Source organism: Tenrec ecaudatus, chromosome 1, assembly GCF_050624435.1.
Source record: "Tenrec ecaudatus isolate mTenEca1 chromosome 1, mTenEca1.hap1, whole genome shotgun sequence".
In the NCBI taxonomy this organism is placed as follows: Eukaryota; Metazoa; Chordata; class Mammalia; order Afrosoricida; family Tenrecidae; genus Tenrec; species Tenrec ecaudatus.
Window position 1 is genome coordinate 313294836 of NC_134530.1, and position 19375 is coordinate 313314210.

The window sequence follows — 19375 nt, forward strand, 5'->3', positions numbered from 1 at the left end:
TTTATTGCTTCCATGTGAGAAAGCAAACATTTTGCCTCCTGTGCTTTCAATCACCTTGCTCACCCCTCCCCTCTCAGTTCTTGTCACTGACAACCTGCAGAGCCAGATGTCCTTTTGACTCTCTGCCTATCTCTCTCTTCTCCTCACTACTGTGTGAATCGCCCCAATCACTCTCACCAACAGTGAAAGTCAACACCCGCCATTGTCCTCAGTCCCCACATGGTCTGGCCTCACCTCTGACCTCATCTCAGTGACTGTGCTGCAGCCACACTGGGTTCCTGGCTGCGCCCAATAGAGACTGGCCGGCCCTGCTGACTTTGCCCTGGACAGTGGCCTGCCTGCCACGTCTCCTGCGGTCCTCATGGCCAATCCCTTCATGCCCTCCACATCTGTCCTCAACAGACACCTTTTCCATGGGTCCCATCCTGCTACCTAAGGTCAAATTGCTGTCTTCCCTTGTCATGTCGGGGTTCCTCATAGCAGATACCACCTTCAACAAAAACACCTGCTTTATTTTCCTCTCATGGAGGCTGAACTAATCTCCAAATATGACCATATTCTAATCCTTGGACCCTGGGAATATATTACATTATTATGTAAAAGATACTTTTAAACATGTGGTGTTTTTTGGGGATTTGGGATTGAGTGATGATCTCACAATCTCCAGGTTCTCTGATGATGTGGTTTCAAGTACCTTGATCACAGGGCGGCAGGGAGGCCAAACTCAAAGGTGTAAGGACAGACTTGAGGGTCAAAAGGAGATTCTACGCTATTGACTTTGAACATGGAAGAAGGACCTAGAGGCAGGGCAAACATGCAATTTTTGCAAGATGGACAAGTCCTGATATCTGATGCTCCCCTAGAGCTCCCGGACGGAGCACAGCTCGGGGGCCCAGGTTAAACTTCTGACTGCAGAACTATACTAGCCAGATGTCACATTTTAGTCACTGGGTAGTGGAAATTGGTTAGAGCACCGTGGACATTAAAGCACTATGGTTACAACCTTTCTCTTTCTGCACAAACATACACCCCACAGGACGGCGAGTCCCCAGGGCTGAACAGTGTGTGTCCTGTAGTCATCACGCCCTGATGTCAGAACCTGCAGCAAAGGGTCTTCATGCAGAGACAGTGTTTCAGTCACGTGGCCTCAGACCAATGCTCTGCGGTGGCAGCTGCACCCCCACATCCCCTCCACGGACATTCACGCTTCTGGGCTTCTCTCACAAGGACTCTGGTCTCTCTCCCCCACAACAGGATTCCATTCCCATCTTCATGTAAGGATGGTCCTTGTCTAACAGGCACTATCGACAACAACTGTGAACTAACAGCCGGCTGTGCTTGTGAATCCCTGAGTTCAGATAGTGAGCCAGCACTGACAGTGTGGCACTACGTGGCTGGAGAGAAGGGGCGAGTGCGCTGAAAGGCACGGAAAGGTAACACGAAGTCATGTAATTTGAATAACGTCCTCTCTAAAGAGTGTTAAGAACACATGAAGCCTCATCCACAGGGCAGTGTTAACAAGAGTGCACAATCTGGGGGTGTCAGCAAACTTACCTCTTTCCCACAGAGACTCAGTGCAAGGTCGATCTGGGTCTTGTTGGAACAATGACAGTGAAAGGTGGCTCCCGAAGGTGTCAGGTGGGTGACACCCAGAACAAATGAGACCAGACTGCTACACAAAATAGGAGCAGGTACAGTCAACTACAAAACAACTCACAAACAGAATCACAAGCAGCAGGAAGCAAGGCTCAGGTGAAACGTGAGCCTAGGCTGACCTGGCCACACCAAGTCCTCCATGCTCACAGCACTGCCACAGGAAAAGGCCGATGAGGCCCTGTGGTCAGAGATCCTAATGGAACAAGTTCTACTGAAGGAACAAAGACAACAGAGAGATCAAGATGACCCGACGGAGAAGTGTCTGCAAACTCACATTGTCCTGAGCACGAGCTGGATACAGGCCCCACACATGCTCAGTTCATCCCCTACCTTCTCCTGGGCTTCTTCCATGTCGCCAGCTCAAAACACACACAGAATCTCCAAGATACTTAAGATTTTATTAGTTATTCTTTTAAAATGTGAGCATTTTCAAAGTTTCATTAACCCATCACCTCCTCTCATGGAAAAAGTGCATGACCAACTTCACGATCCAGTCCTATTTTTAAAGAGAAATGAGACAAAGCGGTGGAAAGCAAGGAGGGAGATGCTGCAGCATAGATGGGGAACACAGGGAACACAGGGAGCCGGGTAAGTGGGCTCTGGCGGGGGGGTCCTGCTGGGTTAGGTTTGTCCCACTGCATCCTCACATGCTTATTGGAGGGCAGAAACCTTTAGACCACAGTTGTAGAGAGAAAAGTCCAGGACCCTTCGATCACAAAGCAGGCTGTGAACAACTGCTGGCACACACAAGAAGGACTCAGGCTGCAGAAAAAGAGAACCACAGACAAATTTAGGTGAGTCACTTTGAGGAGTCATCTGTACTTTCAGCATGTCCCAATCCAAGGATTCCTATCACATAGTCTCGTCCCTTCTTTCCCACCCCGGTTCCGTGTCAGGGCCGCAGGCTCTCACCTTTTGAAATTATGAGAGCCATATCCGAGCCCTGGCTACCGCCATTGCCTGGAGAAGACAGAAACAGGATGTGGTCAGAGCACACAGGAGATGAGTCCCAGAGAACACGGATTATGAGTGAGGGGCTCCTCCCTGGGCTCCATCTACGCCCTCCCAAGGGTCTCATCTCAGAACCCCTCCCCCATACTCACTTGCAGGTTGAGAGTAGCTCCCTCCTTTCCCACCTGTGGGAAGAAAGCATTCCGTGAGGGATTGGGGACGAGACTGGACCATCAGGTCCTTTAAGAGCTGGTTAGTGCTGGGCTCCAGTTAGGTTTCCTGAACTGCAGGGCAGGGTAGGAGAGGGATGGATGTGCACAGATTGGACTGCCATCCTGCTGGAAGTGTGTCTGCAGCAGGAACTTTCCCTGGGACCTGGGACTACTGGGAACCAGGTCTCTATTACTGGAACAATAAGGGTGAAAGATCTGTGCATGCTTTTCACAGGTACACATAGGGATGTGTACATACACACAGCAGAGTAATTGTTAGCACACAGGGCGCCACACGGGGGCAGCACATAGAAGGATGGTACTTCCCTTAAGGAAGCTGAAGATGGCCACTCTCCTAGTTGGGACCTGACACTCCCAGTGCGACAAGAAACTGGGAACACACACACACACACACACGTCTACACACACCCTCACACGTCTACACACACACACACACACACACACACACACACACACACACACAGAGGTCTACCTGAGCACTTCTTCCTCCGGATCACAAATCCAACCACAGCTCCCATGAGCGCAGCTGCAAGGAAAACCAGGCCAACAACTATTCCCATGATGAGGATGGTGGGCTGGGAAGACGGTTCTGGAAAGAGACCGGATGGTGAAGAACCCTGTCCCTGTTGGTGCTCAGAGGGGCCCCTACTTTCCCTGAGAGGAGGCCCAGCCCATGCCCGTCCTCACCCCATCTCAGGGTGAGGGGCTCAGGCAGCCCCTCATGCTGCACTTGGCACGTGTATCTCTGCTCCTCCCCGGAGGGCACCACCACAGCCGCCCACTTCTGGAAGGTGCCATCCCCCGCAGGCCTGGTCTCCACCAGCTCCGTGTCCTGGGGCTGGTCCTCGCCGTCCCGCTGCCAGGTCAGGGCGATGTCCGCCGGGTAGAAGCCCCGGGCCCAGCACCTCAGGGTCACCTCTCCCTCAGGGGCATGGCGTTGGTGGTGGTGGGTCACCTGGGTCTTTGGAGGCTCTGGAGGGAGGGTCAGAGAGCTGATGAAAGCTGCCTGACCTCCCTGGGGTCAGTCAGCAGGGCTCCTGTGATCACCCTGAGGATGGACTGGGCAGTGGGGTCGGAGAGGAAGGCCAACACCCACACACCAGCTTGGAGCCCAGGTGCTCCATCGCCTCCTCATGAACGGAAAATTCTAGAATCAGCCTGAGGCAGCCCACAGGCCTGGGGTAAAGCTGCCTGAGAGAGAAAACATGGACTTCTTCTTTAGACTTGGGTGGAGGCTCAGAAACTGAAATCATGTGAATCACATCTGTAATACCCATGGGGAGTGTGACAGAACAAGATATGACAGAGCAAGTCCCCTGTGAGGCTCAAGGTCAATTCCCGGGTCAAAGGGCAGTGCTGTTCCGTCGGGAATCTTGTCCCCTCCTCTCCCAGGGAGACCGGGTCCCTCACTGTCTCAGGGAGAGGAGGGCTGCTCTGGGCAAGTCACTGTCCTACAGGACCTGGGGGTGCAGGGGAACCGTCTCCCTCTCCACACCCAGCAGGGGTCTTCTGGAGTCTGTCCCATTTCCCTCCCCCCTGAGAGGCCAGCAGGGCGGACACACAGACCCGGGTCCAAGGGAGTTGGGGAGGCGTCCAGGGCCCCTGTTACCTGCGCGCTGCAGGGTCTGCTTCCCGTTCTCCAGGTATCTGCGGAGATATTCCACACACAAGCCCTCCGTGTAGGCCCTCATGCGCTCCGCCCACCCGGCCTCCTCCCACTTGCGCTGGGTGATGAGCGCGGCCGTGTCCGCCGCAGTCCAGGAGCGCAGGTCCTCGTTCAGGGCGATGTAGTCGGCGCCGTCATAGGCGAACTGTAGGTACCCGCGGAGCAGGCGCCCATCGGGGCCCAGGTCGCAGCCATACATCCTCTGGAAGGTGTGAGACCCTGACCCGCCCGCAGAGCCAGGTGAGTGAAACCGAAACAAAACCTGGCTGATCCTGGGCAGAGAAGGGCTTAGGGCAGGGGGTCCTGGGGATTCGGGGTGACGTTGGGCGGGGAGACGCGGTGGGAGGCTGAGGGAGGGCGACCGCGCGTGGGGTCGGGGGCTCGTGCCCTGCGCCCCGGGGCCGGGGTCCCTCACCGGCCTCGCTCTGGTTGTAGTAACTCAGCGCAGTCCGCAGGTTCACTCGGTACATCTGCGCGTTTCTCCTGCAGTTCGCGGTCTCCTGCTCCCAGTACTCGGGCCCCTCCCGCTGCACCCAGGGCGCGCGCGGCTCCATCCTCGGGTCCGGGGCGTCGCTGTCGAAGCGCACGAACTGCGTGTCGTCCACGTAGCCGACGGCGATGAAGCGGGAATCCCCGCCGGGCCGGGACACGGAGGTCTCGAAATATCTCAGCGAGTGCGAGCCTGCGGGGAGGGGACCAGAGCGGCTGAGACCCGGACCCCCGCCCGCCTCGCGCCCCCGAGGGTCCTGCGTCCCCGACCCGCACTCACCCGCCCGGGTCTGCGTCTGAAGCAGGAGCCCCGGAAGCAGCAGTAGGAGGATCCGGGGCGCCATCACCAAGGGAAACCTGGGTTCCTCAGAGAGTCTGCTGAGACCTTCTAACCCGGAACCGCAGCGATGGGGCTTGGCTGCTTCAGGAATCGGAGACCCAATAAGGGTGAGAAGCGGCCCCGCGTCACGGGTATCCAGGCAGAAGGAGCTGACACAGGTTGTCCATGGGAGAAGCGAAACTCCAGAGAAGGGGAATCTCCAGCGCTGGGTCTCCCCGCCCCTTGACACCCCTAATCCGGGCCTGAGAGTCAAGTGGGCGCCCTGGGACGCTGAGAGGGGTCTCCTCCTGTACGGCGCCTTCTTTCCACACAGTCTCCTTGAGCCCTGGGCCTGGCTTGCTGCAGACAGACGCTTTTTGACTCTCAGAATTTGTTTGTCTAGAACCTGGGGTGCATTCAAAGTGGCCCTATAAGATGGACAACTGCCCAGGGGGTTTCTTTCCTAGATGTTAATGCGTCAAGAAGCCCATCGCCTGTTCTTTCTCCCGCCCAGCAGCTTGGATTGCCTGACAGGAAGTAATATTGTGCCACAGAGCTCCGTGGAGATTCTAGTCACTGTCTCACCTTTATGAAGAACCCAAGGACAGTTTACTTCCGTGCGTTCTGTCCACTGAGAGTAAGCACGAGGGAGATGGAGACAATGAACATTGTAAAACGAGTGTGAAATACTATTGCTAGCCCATTAAACGGTAACAGATAATATGTTTTCATGAAAAAATAAGTGTTTCCAAATAAAACAATAGGGAGAACAAGGAATCCCTTTATAGGCTGTTTTCTGGGTCAGCAGAGGACTTCCGGATTTTCTTCTCCCCTTCTGCATCCAATCTGTCATCCTGCTTGTGCTGTATAAAGTAACATCCAGCATCTCACAGGTACAATGTTGGAGAAGGGAGTCTTTCAATAGGCTCTCCAAGTTACTGTGAAAGCTCATCCTTCATATTTCACTACTGCCACAGAAGAGGTAGTTTCTTAAAGGTTAGTTATAGTTGGAAAACTCTTGTAGAATATTTCATGTTCTGTACATTAAGACCCATGGATCCATTTTCCAGACTGGATGAATTTCATCCTCTGTATGAAATGTGTTTCAAGCACTGCATTCGTGTATTGAGAATGCAGATCTTCCACTGTGGGCCGGCTCCAGTAGGAAACTTTTGTTTTTAAGTCCCATCCGTTCCCAGCAGAAAAAAAAAACCCTTTGTTGTAAGTTTGAAGAAGCTCTCACATGTGCGGTGGATACACATTTTCCGCTCTTGAAGGTTACATGTGACAATTGGCAACAAGGCTGTCAGCACGTTATTTTTCCCATGCCTACAATATGTTAATTTTTTAGGAAGTGTCAAAAATTCAAGACAGTTTCTCTGTCATTCTTTCAAGTAAAAAAAGTTGTTTCTTTCGTGTTTTAAGGTGACTAGTTCAGGTCTTTCAAGTTATTTTCCTTGAGATCAACAGCATACATTAGAATACAGAAGTGTTTCTATTTACTTCCTGCTTCATAGACGCTATTAAACGTTGCAGACTTGGGGAACACTCTATTGAGAATGAAATGAAGGAAAGCAATTTCCACGCTTCCTTCCATCAGTGCATCAGTGAGTGAAGCTGGTTTTGTTCTGTTTTTCCTAAATGGTTGAAAATATACTCACTATTGCAGTATGATGACAGCTTGATTTTTTTCCCAGCTCCAGATGAGTTGTCCCTGTAAATATATGCACAGTGAGAAAGACTAATCATTTCCACAAAGACTGTGGAATCACCTGTGACTTCACGGATCTTGTGAAGGATCTCCTGACTCCCAGAGTTCCACAGATGGCACTCTGAGAACTGCTGTTCTGACTAAACCAGGAAGTCCCCCACCTGACCTTGCCCCATTTTCACAACCCAGAAATCCTCTCCCTGAGTTTGACTCTGTAACTCCCAATGCTTAGCTTAGGTCTCTTCCCATGGACTCTTGAAAAGATCTTATTTCTTGGAAATTTAATGCCACAGGGTATCCACAGTCAGAAATCTGAGGTGTGGGGAAACAATGTATCCTTCTGGAAAGGGGCAGGGAAACCATGTATCCTTCTATAACTGAGAACTTTTGTGCCTGAAGCACCAGATAGAGGTTTCCTTCGTCATTTGTTTACATATTTGCTGAACGTAGATGTCCATATTCCAGATGGTTGGAAATCACATGGGATCTGTGTGAAAAGTAGGAAGAGAAGCTTCATTATAAATGGTTCTCAGGTACATGATTTGATGTCCATAAGCCATTAAGAGCCTGGCTGTCAATAGAACTCTCTGTGATAAAGGAATTGTGCAGCTGAGCTGTGGAGGACAGTAGCCACTACCTGCCAGTGACTGCTGAGCACTTTAAATGTGGCAGGTGTAATGGAACCATTGATGTTCAATTTACTGTATTAATGTAAATGCCCACACCTAAATATGAGGTGCCATATTTGACATTCTCTAGAGTGCTCTGAATGTCCTATCTTTCCTTAAGAAGTTACAGTGCCCACAGAGAAGAAGCACACAGCCTAAGTGAATACAAGGTGTTGAATGGACCAGGTAGCAGACACCAAGGAACAAAAACCATCATTGTGTGATCACCTTCTCCACATAAACGCTGAAGACAATGTGTGCATAAGGAAGTGCGATGAAGGCTGATGGTACCCGGCTATTGAGCGATATACATCTGGGGACTTAAAGGCTTGAAAGTAAACAAGCGGCCATCTACCCCAGAAGCAACAAAGCCCACATGGAAGCAGCACACCAACACGTGTGATCATGAAGGGCAGACGAGACCAGGTTTCAAACAACAAAGGCATAAGGGGGGGGGGCAGAGAAATCACTGTGGATGAGGGGAGTGTGTGATGGGGACCCAATGCCCATCTGTAGACAGCTGGACATCCCTTGCAGAGGGGTAGTGGGGAGGAGATGAGTCACTCAGGGTTCAGTGTAGCAACAATGAAACTCAAAACCTTCCTCTAGTTCTTGAACACTTCCTGCCCCCTCCCCCAATTATCATGATCCCAATTCTACCTTGTGGACCTGGTTAGACCAGAGGATGCACACAGGTGCAGTAGGGATCTGGAAACACAGGGAATCTAGGAAGGATGAACCCCTCATGACCAGCAGTGAGAGTGGCGACACCAGGAGGGAAGGCGGTGTAGAAAGGGAGAACCAATCTCAGGGATCTATTTGTAGCCTCCTCTCTGGGGGATGGGCAATGGGAAGGTGGGTAAGGGGAGACACCGGGCAGTGTAAGATAAGATAAAATAATAATTTATAAACTATTAAGGGTTCATGGGGGAGGGGGGAACGGAGAAGGAGGTGGAGGGGGAAAAAGGAAAATGAGCTGATCCCAGGAACCCATTTGGAAGGCGAATTTTGAGACTGACAAGGGCAATGAATGTATAAGGGTGCTTTACTCAATTGATGGATGTATGGATTGTGATAAGAGTTGTATGAGCCCCAATAAACCGATTTATTAAATTTAAAAAAATTTTAAAAAAGAAGCTACTGTGTCATTTTTAAATTTGAGTCTATTAAACACACTGAAAAACCATAGAATACACTCTGGTTCCTTTCCAGAACATACTAATCTTTGGTCTTTTACCAAAGGTGTACTGGATATGGAACTGTTTTCAGTTCTAGATGGGAAAGCCATGGAATATACTTTGGGAGGGTCCTTCAAATACAGAGTATCCATAACACTTTAGTAAGTGTTTATTCAATTAGCTTGTAGAGACAGTAACCAAAACTTGATCTATCAACTCAAGATCACAAATGTTCAAAGATGCCATCACCAATTCTAATGTCTGTTTGGTTTTCATTGAAAATAATGCTGTTATTTTGGTTTTTGAATACTGATGGGACCAACTGTCATGGAATGGATTTGGATGGATGGTGACTCTCTACAGGATTTCCAAGGCTGCACATCATTCTGGGAGCGGACAGCCTCGTCTCTCCCCTGAGGATTAGCTGTTGGGTTTGAATGGATGACCTTGAAGTTAGCAGTCCAACCCTTACCTGACCGTGGCACCTGGAATTCACTGTCATTGATTCCCTTGTCAGTCATAGCAACTGCCGCTTTGGGTTTCTGAGACTGAAAATTTACAAGAGCAGAAAATCTCATCTCTCCTCCACAGAGAGGCTGGAGTTTCAAATTGCAGACATGTGGTGGGTAGCACGTTCACTTGTAATCCATTAGGCTGACACCAGGGATCCTTAATTGTAGATCAAAAACCCAGCTCACGAAGACTAAATAGATTCTCTCTGCAGAGGGCTGATGTGCTTCTTCCATGTGGGCTTTGTTGCTTCTGAACTAGATGGCCACTTGTTTATCTTTGAGCCTCCAAGACCCCAGACGCTATATCTTTTGATAGCTGGACACCATCAGCTTTCTTCACCACATTTGCTTATGCACACATTTGTCTTCATTGATCATATCAGGAAGGTGGGCACACGCTCATATGATTTTTAGTTCTTTTATGTCTGATAGCTGGACCATTCTACACTTCGTGGTCAGACAGGCTGGTGTGCTTCTTCCATGTGGGCTTTGATGTTTCTCAGCTAGATGGCCGCTCGTTTATCTTAAAGCCTTTAAGACCCCAGACGTTATATCTTTTGATAGCCGGGAACCATCAGCTTTCTTCACCACATTTGCTTATGCATACATTTTTCTTCAGCTATCGCGTTGGGAAGGTGTGCATCCTTGAATGCCAATTTAATAGAATAACTTGTTCTTGCATTGAGTAAGTGCTTGAGTCCTTCCCCGTGAATTCTTAACAATTTATAAATTATTATTATTTTTTATTGTCTTACACTGACCAAAGTCTCCTTTCACCCACTGCTCTGTTGTCCCTCCCCGTGGGAGGAGGTTATATGTAGATCATTGTGGTTCCATTGAGCTGTAATTCAGACTTAAGGCTGTCATCCTTCACGTGTATCAGCAAATATTTCAAGTCCTCCTCACTAGCAGCAAGCAATGTTTTGTTGTATCCTCCATGTATCACAGATGGTAAAAAGCCTTTCTCTATTCCTGAAACCATAGTCTTCCTATAATCCAGCTTCTCTGATGATTTGCTCAGCTCACAGATGGAATATGTATGTTGAGAAAATACAACCCTAACACACATCTTTCTTGATTTTAAACCAGGCCCGGTGCCCTTGTTCTGTTTCCACAGCTGCCTCTTGATCCCTGCACAGCTTCCATATGAGCACGAGTAAGAGTCCTGGAATTCCCATTCTTCTCAAGGTTATCCATAGCTTGTTATGAACCACAAAAGCGAATGCCTATGTATCGTCAATAAAGCCCAAGTAAACATATTTCTGGTATTTTCTGCTTTCAGGCAAGATCTATCTGAGATCAGCAAGGATCACCTTTGCCCTTTTTCCTCTTCTGATTCCAGCCTGAAATTGTGGTAGCTCCCTGTGAATGTACTGCTGAAACCATTATTGGATGTTCTTCAGAAATATTTTTATCGCTTGTGATATTAATGATAGTGTTCTATATCTTTTACATTCTGTGAAGTCACCTTTCTTTGGAATCAGTATAAATAGGGACTCTATCAGTCAGCTGGCCAAGCAGCTGTCATCTCAATTTCTTGGCTTTGGACAGGGAATGCTTCTAGTGCTTCGTCAGTTGTTGGAAACACTTCACTTGGGCTTCTTCTATCTATTCCTGCACCTTTGTTTTCCACTAATACTTTCAGGGAAATTGGACCCTCTTCCTTCAGCACCATTAACTCTTGCTCCTGTCAATGACTTCTTTCTCCTTCAGTGACTCCCTGTCTTCTCTCCATGTTCTATGATGTTTACTGCACTATCCAATATTCTGTCTACGTTTTTGTTGTTAGATGCCATAGAGTCAGTTCAGACACATAGGGACCCTGCGCACAACAGGAGGAAACACTGCCAGTTAAGAGGCATCTTCACAATCCTTCCCAAGTCAACAGCTATGTTCAGCCACTTTGCCAATCCAGTTTCTTGAAGGCCTTCCCTATTTGCTCCCCCTGCATCTGACCAAGCAGCGTACCTTTCTCTAGAGCGTGGCCTCTCCTGACAACATGTCCAAAGTATGTCAGACAAATCCTTAACTCTAGGAAACACTCTGCTTGTACTTCTTCAAAGACAGATTGATTTGTCCTTTTAGCAGTCCATGGTACTTTCAATATTCTTTGTCAGAGCCACGATTCAAATGTATTCGGTATTCCTTAGTCAATGTGCACCTTTCACATGAATATGAGACAATTGAAAATACCATGGCTTGGGTCAGGCAACCTTATTCTCAGAGTTACCTCTTTGCTTTCCAATACCCTGCAGAGATCTTGTGCAGCACGTTTACCCAATGCAAACTGTCTTTTGAACTCTTGTCTGCTGTGTTTACAACCTTTCTGAATGTTGTCTCCTGATAACTTAGTTCTGAGAGGTTCTTAATGAGTCTGAGATGATATTTCCTGGTCTCTGAAATGAGACCCTCCTCCTCTCTTTGGGCCCTCTTATTCGGTCTGTCCAGTCTGTCCAGGGAGATACTAATAGGTGCATCTTAGATGACTGTTCACAAGCTTCTAAGAACCTAATTGCCTTCCTATATTGTCTATGTAAACCATCTTGTGCCAATCGACCTAGATCTGCCCCAAAGACTACGGTACAGGATACCTAAGCCCTGCAATTCAATCCTTCTAGATATTTGGTTATTGTCTGGTAAAAGCATGGACACCCTTCCCCCAGACTGAGTTTCCCAGAAACGGACTAGTTCTGCGAACAGCTGCACCCTCTAAAAGCACAGACCACCCATTTCATTGTTCCTAGAACCAGAACAGACTGACCTTGTACAACGAGCAAACAGTCATGCACACCCCACTGAGCAAAACTGCACCTTACATCAGTGGAAAGTGCCTAACTCTCCAGAAGCTTCAACAAGTGTGGGGCGGGGGGGGGGGGGGTGTATAAAAAACCCCTCTAGCGCTCCCCTGGGGGGGCTTCCACAGCTTCACTTTACTGTAGGTTTTTGAACCCATCTGCTTGTCTCCAATAAAGTCTGCTCTTTAATCAGTCCTCGGCAAATTTGGTCCGTCTCTTCTAGTTTTGTGCCTCAGTTTACCTAACAGTTATAGCTAAAAGTTTTCCAAAGTTTCCACAGTATACTCTATCTTATGCTTGGATATAGTTGAAGGACATGCGACTATGTATTTGGAAACTCAATATGCAGATGAGGCAAGTTCACTTGGAGCATTTGCTGATGAGGATCAGGATGGGAGGAACCTGGCACAAATGGACACCCTCCACTCTCTGCTGTTTTCGGTCTTGGTATGAGCAGTAGGTTCCTCTGGTCTCTGCTTGCTTCTTTACTCTGTGCAAGGCACACTGCAGAGTTCTCTCACTGGGCCAGAGTTGTCATGGGTTCCTGGTGTTGTGTCCCACCCTTATTCCTCTTCTTGGTTTATCCTGTCAGATCACATCAGGAATAGCTGCCAGGTATCATTGCATAACTGCTGAGCTACTGACCCATGTCCAGCCACATTGACAACTATTAGGGGAAACTCAATTCACTTCATGACACCATGGTTGTCTTTGACTCATGTGTTTCCCTCAATGTTTCCTTTGCTGGTTTGACCTCTCCCTCATTGTGTATTGCCTTTAACCTACATCCATGTTCATACATGTCTACTCTCTATTCCCTAAGCCTCGATTCAAAATGTTTGCCATAAGCCTGAATTTTTGGCTATATTAATTTGGTCATTAAATTTGCCTTGACAGCTTCCAATGCATAGAAAATAACCACTTTGTCCCTGTGGCTCTTGGATTTTATGTATAAAACAAAAGGGGGAATTGTGGGAAACACAAAGATTTCCCCAGCTTTGTCTCCCCCAGAGATATCCCAAACATTAGAGGCTGTTTGCCAGCACACGGTAGGAGGTCAGATGCTTGGAGATATTCTCTCTAAAAGCATTCAGCCATCAGTCTGGTCTACTGTAGGTAGGGCTCACACCCTGCTGATAAGTAAAGTAATGGTTTCCATGGAGAGCCAGAGAACAGGTCAAACATGCTCAGTGACATCCAGAGTTAGGCTGCCATCCTGAATCAAGGATCTGCCCATCCTGTCACATGTGAGCCCCAATCCCTCCCCTTTCTATTATGTGGACACCCCTGGCTCATCCCCTTGATGTTGATGCTTATGCTTCTTTCACCGCCCCTCCCTGTGACATGTGTGGTTACCTGTGATCACGCCCCAAAGATATATAAGCCTTGGTTAGAAATAAGCAGCTCTCTCTCCTCTGATCCTCATTCCCCTGTCCCCTTTCCATGGTCCTCCTTCCCTTCCCCTGCTCTGGCCTGGGCTCTCCTGCCCTGTCTGCCAGGGCTGTGTGTGGACCTGGCTGTTGGGATCATGGCCATCCAGGAAGTGAGCACGCTACCATCAAATGTGTCTGATTATTTTATTCTCTCTCTCCCCCAGCTCTGCCATCTCTCTATGACTTTACTATAATATTTATACATCTCAATCATATAATTGTGCCTACTGAACCAGTGACTAGTTTTAGGGGGCTGGCTATCTGTCATACCTTCTCTTTCCCTTCCATCCCTGGTGACTATCAATGAGTATTTCTTTCTATATATGAACCTTTTCTTGACACTGTATATTCTCCTTCAGTGCCATCGAGTCAATCCTGACATATAGTGAGTCTACAGGACAGCATCGAGGAGTTCTCCTGAGTTTCTGAGACTGCTACTCTTACAGGAGTAGAAAGCTCACCTCCAACTTCAGAAATCCTATCGCATAGAATCAGAATGAAACTAATGGTAGGGGGGTGATCTGAGTTTTTTTCTTGGATAATTCTAGGTAGCAGAATAAATATAATCACAGTGGAGTGGGCTTGGTTAATGGCTAATAACCACCACATTTCTCCATGGATTTGTGATCCACCTGGATGTCCTTCTCAGGGAATTATATGTTCATCTCCTTTGCCTATTTAAATATTGAATTATTTGGCCTTTTTCTTTTTGACATGCTGGAGTTTTCTATAAACTTTAGAGATTAACTCCTTTTCACATATACTTTGCCCCCCTCCCAAAAAAATTTTTGGTAGTCTGCAGGCTCTCTTTTGCCGTCATGGAGAAACTTTTGATGCTCACAGATATTTCATTCTTAGGAGGTCATAGTTATTTAGTTTATATTCTGCTGTTTGTGCATTTTTAATCCTGTTTGGTAGAATATTTATGCCATAATGTTCCCCCCCTTTTTTTTAAATTTTTGACCATGAAACTTACAGTCCCCAGACATGCATTTGGGTCTCTGATCCATCTTGAGCTGGTTTCTACACATGAGAAGCATCATGCATCCTGTTTCATTTTTCTGCCCATAGATAGGCAGGTTTGCCATCATCGTTAGTCAAAGAGATGACCCCTACATCACTTAACATACTCACGATGGGCACCTGTATATCTTTTACTTGGTTTCTAGCATCTTTGTTATAGAGGGACAGTGCAGTGTGCCTGCCATCCTAGCTCCACGCAGTCAAGTATGTGTAGTACAGTCAGACTTGAATGACCAACACCAAAATGAACGTGAGAACATTTTCATCCCCACAAAAGAAATTCACGCCCACTCACAATCTCTCCCCCAAGAATGTCAGCCCTGACAACAACAGATCCACTTTCTGTCCCTAGGGAAGGGACATGTCTGTTGCCATTTCATATAAAGGGACTCAAACTACATGTGAAATTGGGGAAAGGTTTCCTTCAAAAGTGTTCTCAGATTCATTCATGTATCCATGCTTCTGTCCTTTGGGGACTGTGTAGAACACACATTGACAAGAGCAGCATGAGTGACTGTCATGGAATCCAGTTGTCAAGAGCAGAAGAGTTGGCCTGGCCACAAGGTTCAGTTTCCAGAGGTAGGAGGATCTGTTGTGAGGGGGCAGTCAACTCCACTACAGTGACCTGGGTTTCTCTATGGAACCAGACCAAAGGTGGGGCTGAGGATTCTGCTCCTGTCAGTGCAGGTTAAAGCCTAGATCTGTGGCTCTCCCCAAATGAAAGCAGCCCCAACATCACACACTTACAAATCCCTTTGTATTGAATTATAGATTTGAGTTCTGTGGTTCGCAGCTAAACAAGAATGAGAAATCAGGGTGGGGATTTTCCATAGAGCACTGGCTACAGGGTACAGACTAAGGGAACCACCTGCATCTCTCAGCAGCACCCACACACTGCTGTTTGTCTTATCTGAATTCTTCCCATGGCGTAGTGGTTCCACACTGGGTACCAACCACATGCTCAGCAGCTCTGAATCCCCAGGAGCTCTGTGGGCCCATGATGGGGCCAGTGTCCCCAACTCATCTGCATGCCTTCTCTGGAGTCCACACAAGGAACTTGTGAGGCGCCAGGCAGGGACATCAGGACCAGACAGGGAGCCCTGCCTGGTCTCGAGGTCTAAGGGAGGCTGGTGGGCGTCCCTCCACGCCCTTTCGAGGGAGGTCGACAACAGAGCTGCCTGGGGTCCAAACCATGAATAGGAGTTTCTTCTAGTCTCAGACTCTGTGCTTTTATGACTGGGGTGCCTTGGAAGTCAAAGGCAAGTTTGGGCCGAATTCCAGAGGTTCTCCCTAGACCGCCACAGGTCAGGCGAGGTCAAGGACTTCTACCAGCTAATGGTGCATGCCCCTTCTCCGTCCCCCGCCCCCCCCCCCCTGCTCCACGTCTTTGTCCAGAAGCTAGAGGAGGCCGGAGGCTGCCGCTTCGGGGCAAGCACCAGGTCCAGGAAGAGGAGATGCTGGTGGGCCTGTGGGAGGAAGGTTTATGCCCCGGAACCCTCCCTGCCCTTGCCCTCCATCATCGACGTGGATGTCCTGCCCCGGACGCACCCAGGGTGAGACTGAATTGGCAAGGCTGTGAAGAGCCCCGGGGCCTCTACATACAGGACAGCAGCATCATGCGGGTGATGGCACAGGGCCTGGAGAAGGTGCCCGCCATCTTCATTTCCCGGATGGTGCCATGCTGCTGGCCGTCTACGATAAGGTGCTCGAGGTGAACGGGATCAAAATGGTGGGGAAGACACTGGACCAGGCCACGGACATGAGGATCGCCAAGAGCCACAACCTCATCCTCACGGTCAAGACCGCCTACTGGAGGAACAGCGTGGTGAGCGTGAGTGGCGCATCGGGCGGCTGGGGCGAGTGCACTGACAACACCTCCAGCCTGCAGAGCTTGCCTCCCAAGAACCTCCACCCAGACCAGCTGTAGAGCGACCAGGAGCCCGACGTGGTCATCGAGGGCGTTGGGACACCAACGCCACTGCCACCGCGCCTCATCCACAGACCGCTCAGCTCCAGCAGGGCCGACCCCTCCATGGCCTGGCGCTGCACCCCCCCCCCCCCCCACCTGCAGCATCAAGGAGCTTGGGCAGGTCGCCACCCTCTAGCTAGTGGCTTGTCCCTGCCGGAAAGGTGCGCTGAGCTTCGATGGTCGGGGGCGGGGGGCGCATTTCCCCCGGGGACGTGGTTCTGGGGCCCACAGCCCTCACAGAACTCCGCAGGCAGAAGGGGAGCGCACCCCACCACCACCACCACCACCACCACCGAACTTCACAGTTCCTGGCTCTCTGGAAAACGAACGCGAAGGGGCTGAGCGGGGCAGAGAACACTTCCCTGGGGTCTCCAGGATGGAAGCTTTCAATGATTCCACAGTTCAAATTGAGCTGACAGTCTTAGCACCAAGGCGCCAGTCTACCCCTGGGGCGCAATGCAGGGCGAGAGGGGTCCGGTGAAGCTCCCACCTCCTGGGCACTTAGAGAGCAGCGCTACGGCGAGATGACGACATCCTGCGTGCTCCCTGTGGGCACTAGGTGCTCCCGCTGTCGCTAAGGATGCAGAGGGCTCTAGCCATGGTTCTAAGTGCTCCCGCCATGGGTTCTAAGCGTTCTCCAGAGCTGCTACTGCAGTGGTGGCTGCTTTGTTTAGGCCTCGGGTGAGGTGCCCTCCCCTCTGGAGAGCAGCAAGGCGGGGGTAGGGGTGGGGGGACGACAATACTCACGTGAACTTAAGTTACTTCAAGTTCAGATCCTCGTTCAGTGCCTTCACTTCTCTGATCTCCGTCATCTGCTTATTTGGTAACTTTAAGGAGTTACACATGTCTGCTCCAAGGAGGATTTATATGAACTGGATTTTCTATTGGAATCGCTGTCAGGGAGGAAAATGGACAAACGTCCACCACCAAACCTGGACCAAACAAAGACACCGTTCACACTGTGAAGACACTCCCAAAACCCTGAATTGATTCGGTGAAAAGCTTTTGTTGCTTTTGTTCCTTTTGTGAAACAGCTGCTGGGCGTAAATAGCTGTGACTGTGTAATTGTGGTGCCTTGCACTTTTGCTCACTTCCCCAAGCAAGGGGGACGGTGCTGCCCTGATGCTCCCCAAACCCCAGGTGCCTTGGCCAAGGGGTAACAGAGTCTTCTCTGAAGACGCCAAGATGGTCTTTTACTAAGACCAGTATTATCGAAATAAAACGAATGCCTAGTTACTGCCCCAAATAAGTTATTGCCGGGTTTCTTAGCATCTTCTTGAATACCTAGAAGGAAAGGTATATTTCTTACCGCTTTAAGTTGTTAAGCAAATGTGAATATTTTTAAAAGGAAAGAAAAGAGGCTCACTCTGATACCTGTATATTCCTGTTCAAAATTCTGCCTTGGGTGTGTTTCTAGACCCTGATCTGTACTGTGCCGTTATCTTAATAAACTCACTGTGGGTGGATTAAAAATTTCCTGGTTTTATATATCAAAGAATAAAAACTTGCATCTTAGTTTAAAAAAAGAAAAAGAGTTACCGTCTTGGAAACACACAGAAGAAGTTCTACTCTGTCCTACAGGTTCACTATGAGTCCACATCAACTCGGTGGCAGTGAGTTTTGGTTTTTCTTTCTTTTATTTTTTAAATTAATTTGAAAGGGTGGGGAACCCACTTAATTTTTGTTTAAAAACCCTCCACCACTCTGGATGCTACTCTCAGGCCTGTCTTCAGTGGTTTCACATCTGGCTGTGCACAAGGAGACCTGGAAGTTGTTTCAACACACTCAGCCCCCTCACCAGATCAAGTACCTCATTATATTGGGCCCAGAACCCAGAAATAATTGACATATGGAGTCCCCCAGGTAAGCCTGATGCACAGCCATGGTGGAATCCCTGGTCTGCGTTCTTGTGATCTGTAGACCAGCAGCATCAGCACCAACCTTGTTAGAAACACAGAATCTCATGCTCTGCTCCATACAGAGCAGATAAGGTATCTTTGTTAAAATAATTTTTATTGCCATAGACTTCACACATCATCCATTTTAATCTTTCAATCACATTAAGAATATTTGTGAAATCATCACAATAAATTTCAGAACATTTTCTTCTCATACTCATTGTTAGCCCCCGTTTTGCCCCATCCCCCCTTTCCATACCCTTATCCAGTTACTGTCTGTCTCTATAGATCCATGTATGCTGGCTTACTTATACAGAATATCATACAAAATACACACAGGAAGCCACAAACACATACAACAGCAATGACTAGACAAAACATAGGAAAACCTCCATTAAAAAGAAAGCCGAAAATATTAAAAATGGAAACAACTTTAAAATGAGTCAAACGTAAGATCAAATGCTAAGGTATTAGTTTAATTTGGCTACGTCTACCATAATGGACTGTGTAATGCTGCATGATCGCAAGAAGACTTAATCCATGTGTGGATGCTGCAAACGGATTTTGGGTTTCCACCGCCAACCCGGGGATTCACAACTGAAGCTCGGGTGCTGTTCCCTCCTTCAGGTTTCCTTATTTATAATCCTTGCACCACATAGGCTGGTGTATTTCTTGTCCATAGATTAAGTTGACACCTCATTTCGATGGCTGCTTGTTTTAAGATAAGCCTTCCTTCTTTCTGCTTGTCAGATACCACCTGGTTTCTTCTCCACACTTTGCTACAGCACCCATGTGTGCAGCCATCTCTTCATGAGGACAAGCATCAAGCAGGGCAATGCCCTCAGAACTAGTTGTTCTTAGATTGAGGCGAGAA

General features: G+C 48.7%; 1 protein-coding gene and 1 pseudogene across 1 annotated transcript; one reads left to right on the forward strand and one right to left on the reverse strand.

The window, feature by feature from the left end:
- Positions 1-2035: 2035 nt before the first annotated feature.
- Positions 2036-5431, reverse strand: LOC142428207 (class I histocompatibility antigen, Gogo-B*0102 alpha chain-like). The gene is made up of 8 exons (XM_075533286.1): positions 5276-5431; positions 4922-5188; positions 4450-4725; positions 3528-3812; positions 3313-3429; positions 2760-2792; positions 2569-2616; positions 2036-2418 (listed from the first exon to the last, which is right to left on the reverse strand). Exons 1-8 carry the CDS (start codon positions 5337-5339, stop codon positions 2414-2416), a joined length of 1095 nt encoding a protein of 364 aa, XP_075389401.1. The 5' UTR covers positions 5340-5431; the 3' UTR covers positions 2036-2413.
- Positions 5432-15826: 10395 nt separating this feature from the next.
- Positions 15827-17181, forward strand: LOC142442205 (partitioning defective 6 homolog gamma pseudogene; annotated as a pseudogene).
- Positions 17182-19375: the final 2194 nt, after the last annotated feature.

What these genes read in the sequence shown, in the direction of transcription:
- LOC142428207 (XM_075533286.1), bottom strand. Translation starts at nt 5,339, where the DNA reads ATGGCGCCCCGGATCCTCCTACTGCTGCTTCCGGGGCTCCTGCTTCAG. An exon ending in CTACAACCAGAGCGAGGCCG is followed by an intron (nt 4,726 to 4,921) that starts GTGAGGGACCCC and finishes CGGGCGGGTCAG; the next exon opens with GGTCTCACACCTTCCAGAGG. An exon ending in CCGGAGGAAGAAGTGCTCAG is followed by an intron (nt 2,793 to 3,312) that starts GTAGACCTCTGT and finishes TTCTTCCCACAG; the next exon opens with GTGGGAAAGGAGGGAGCTAC.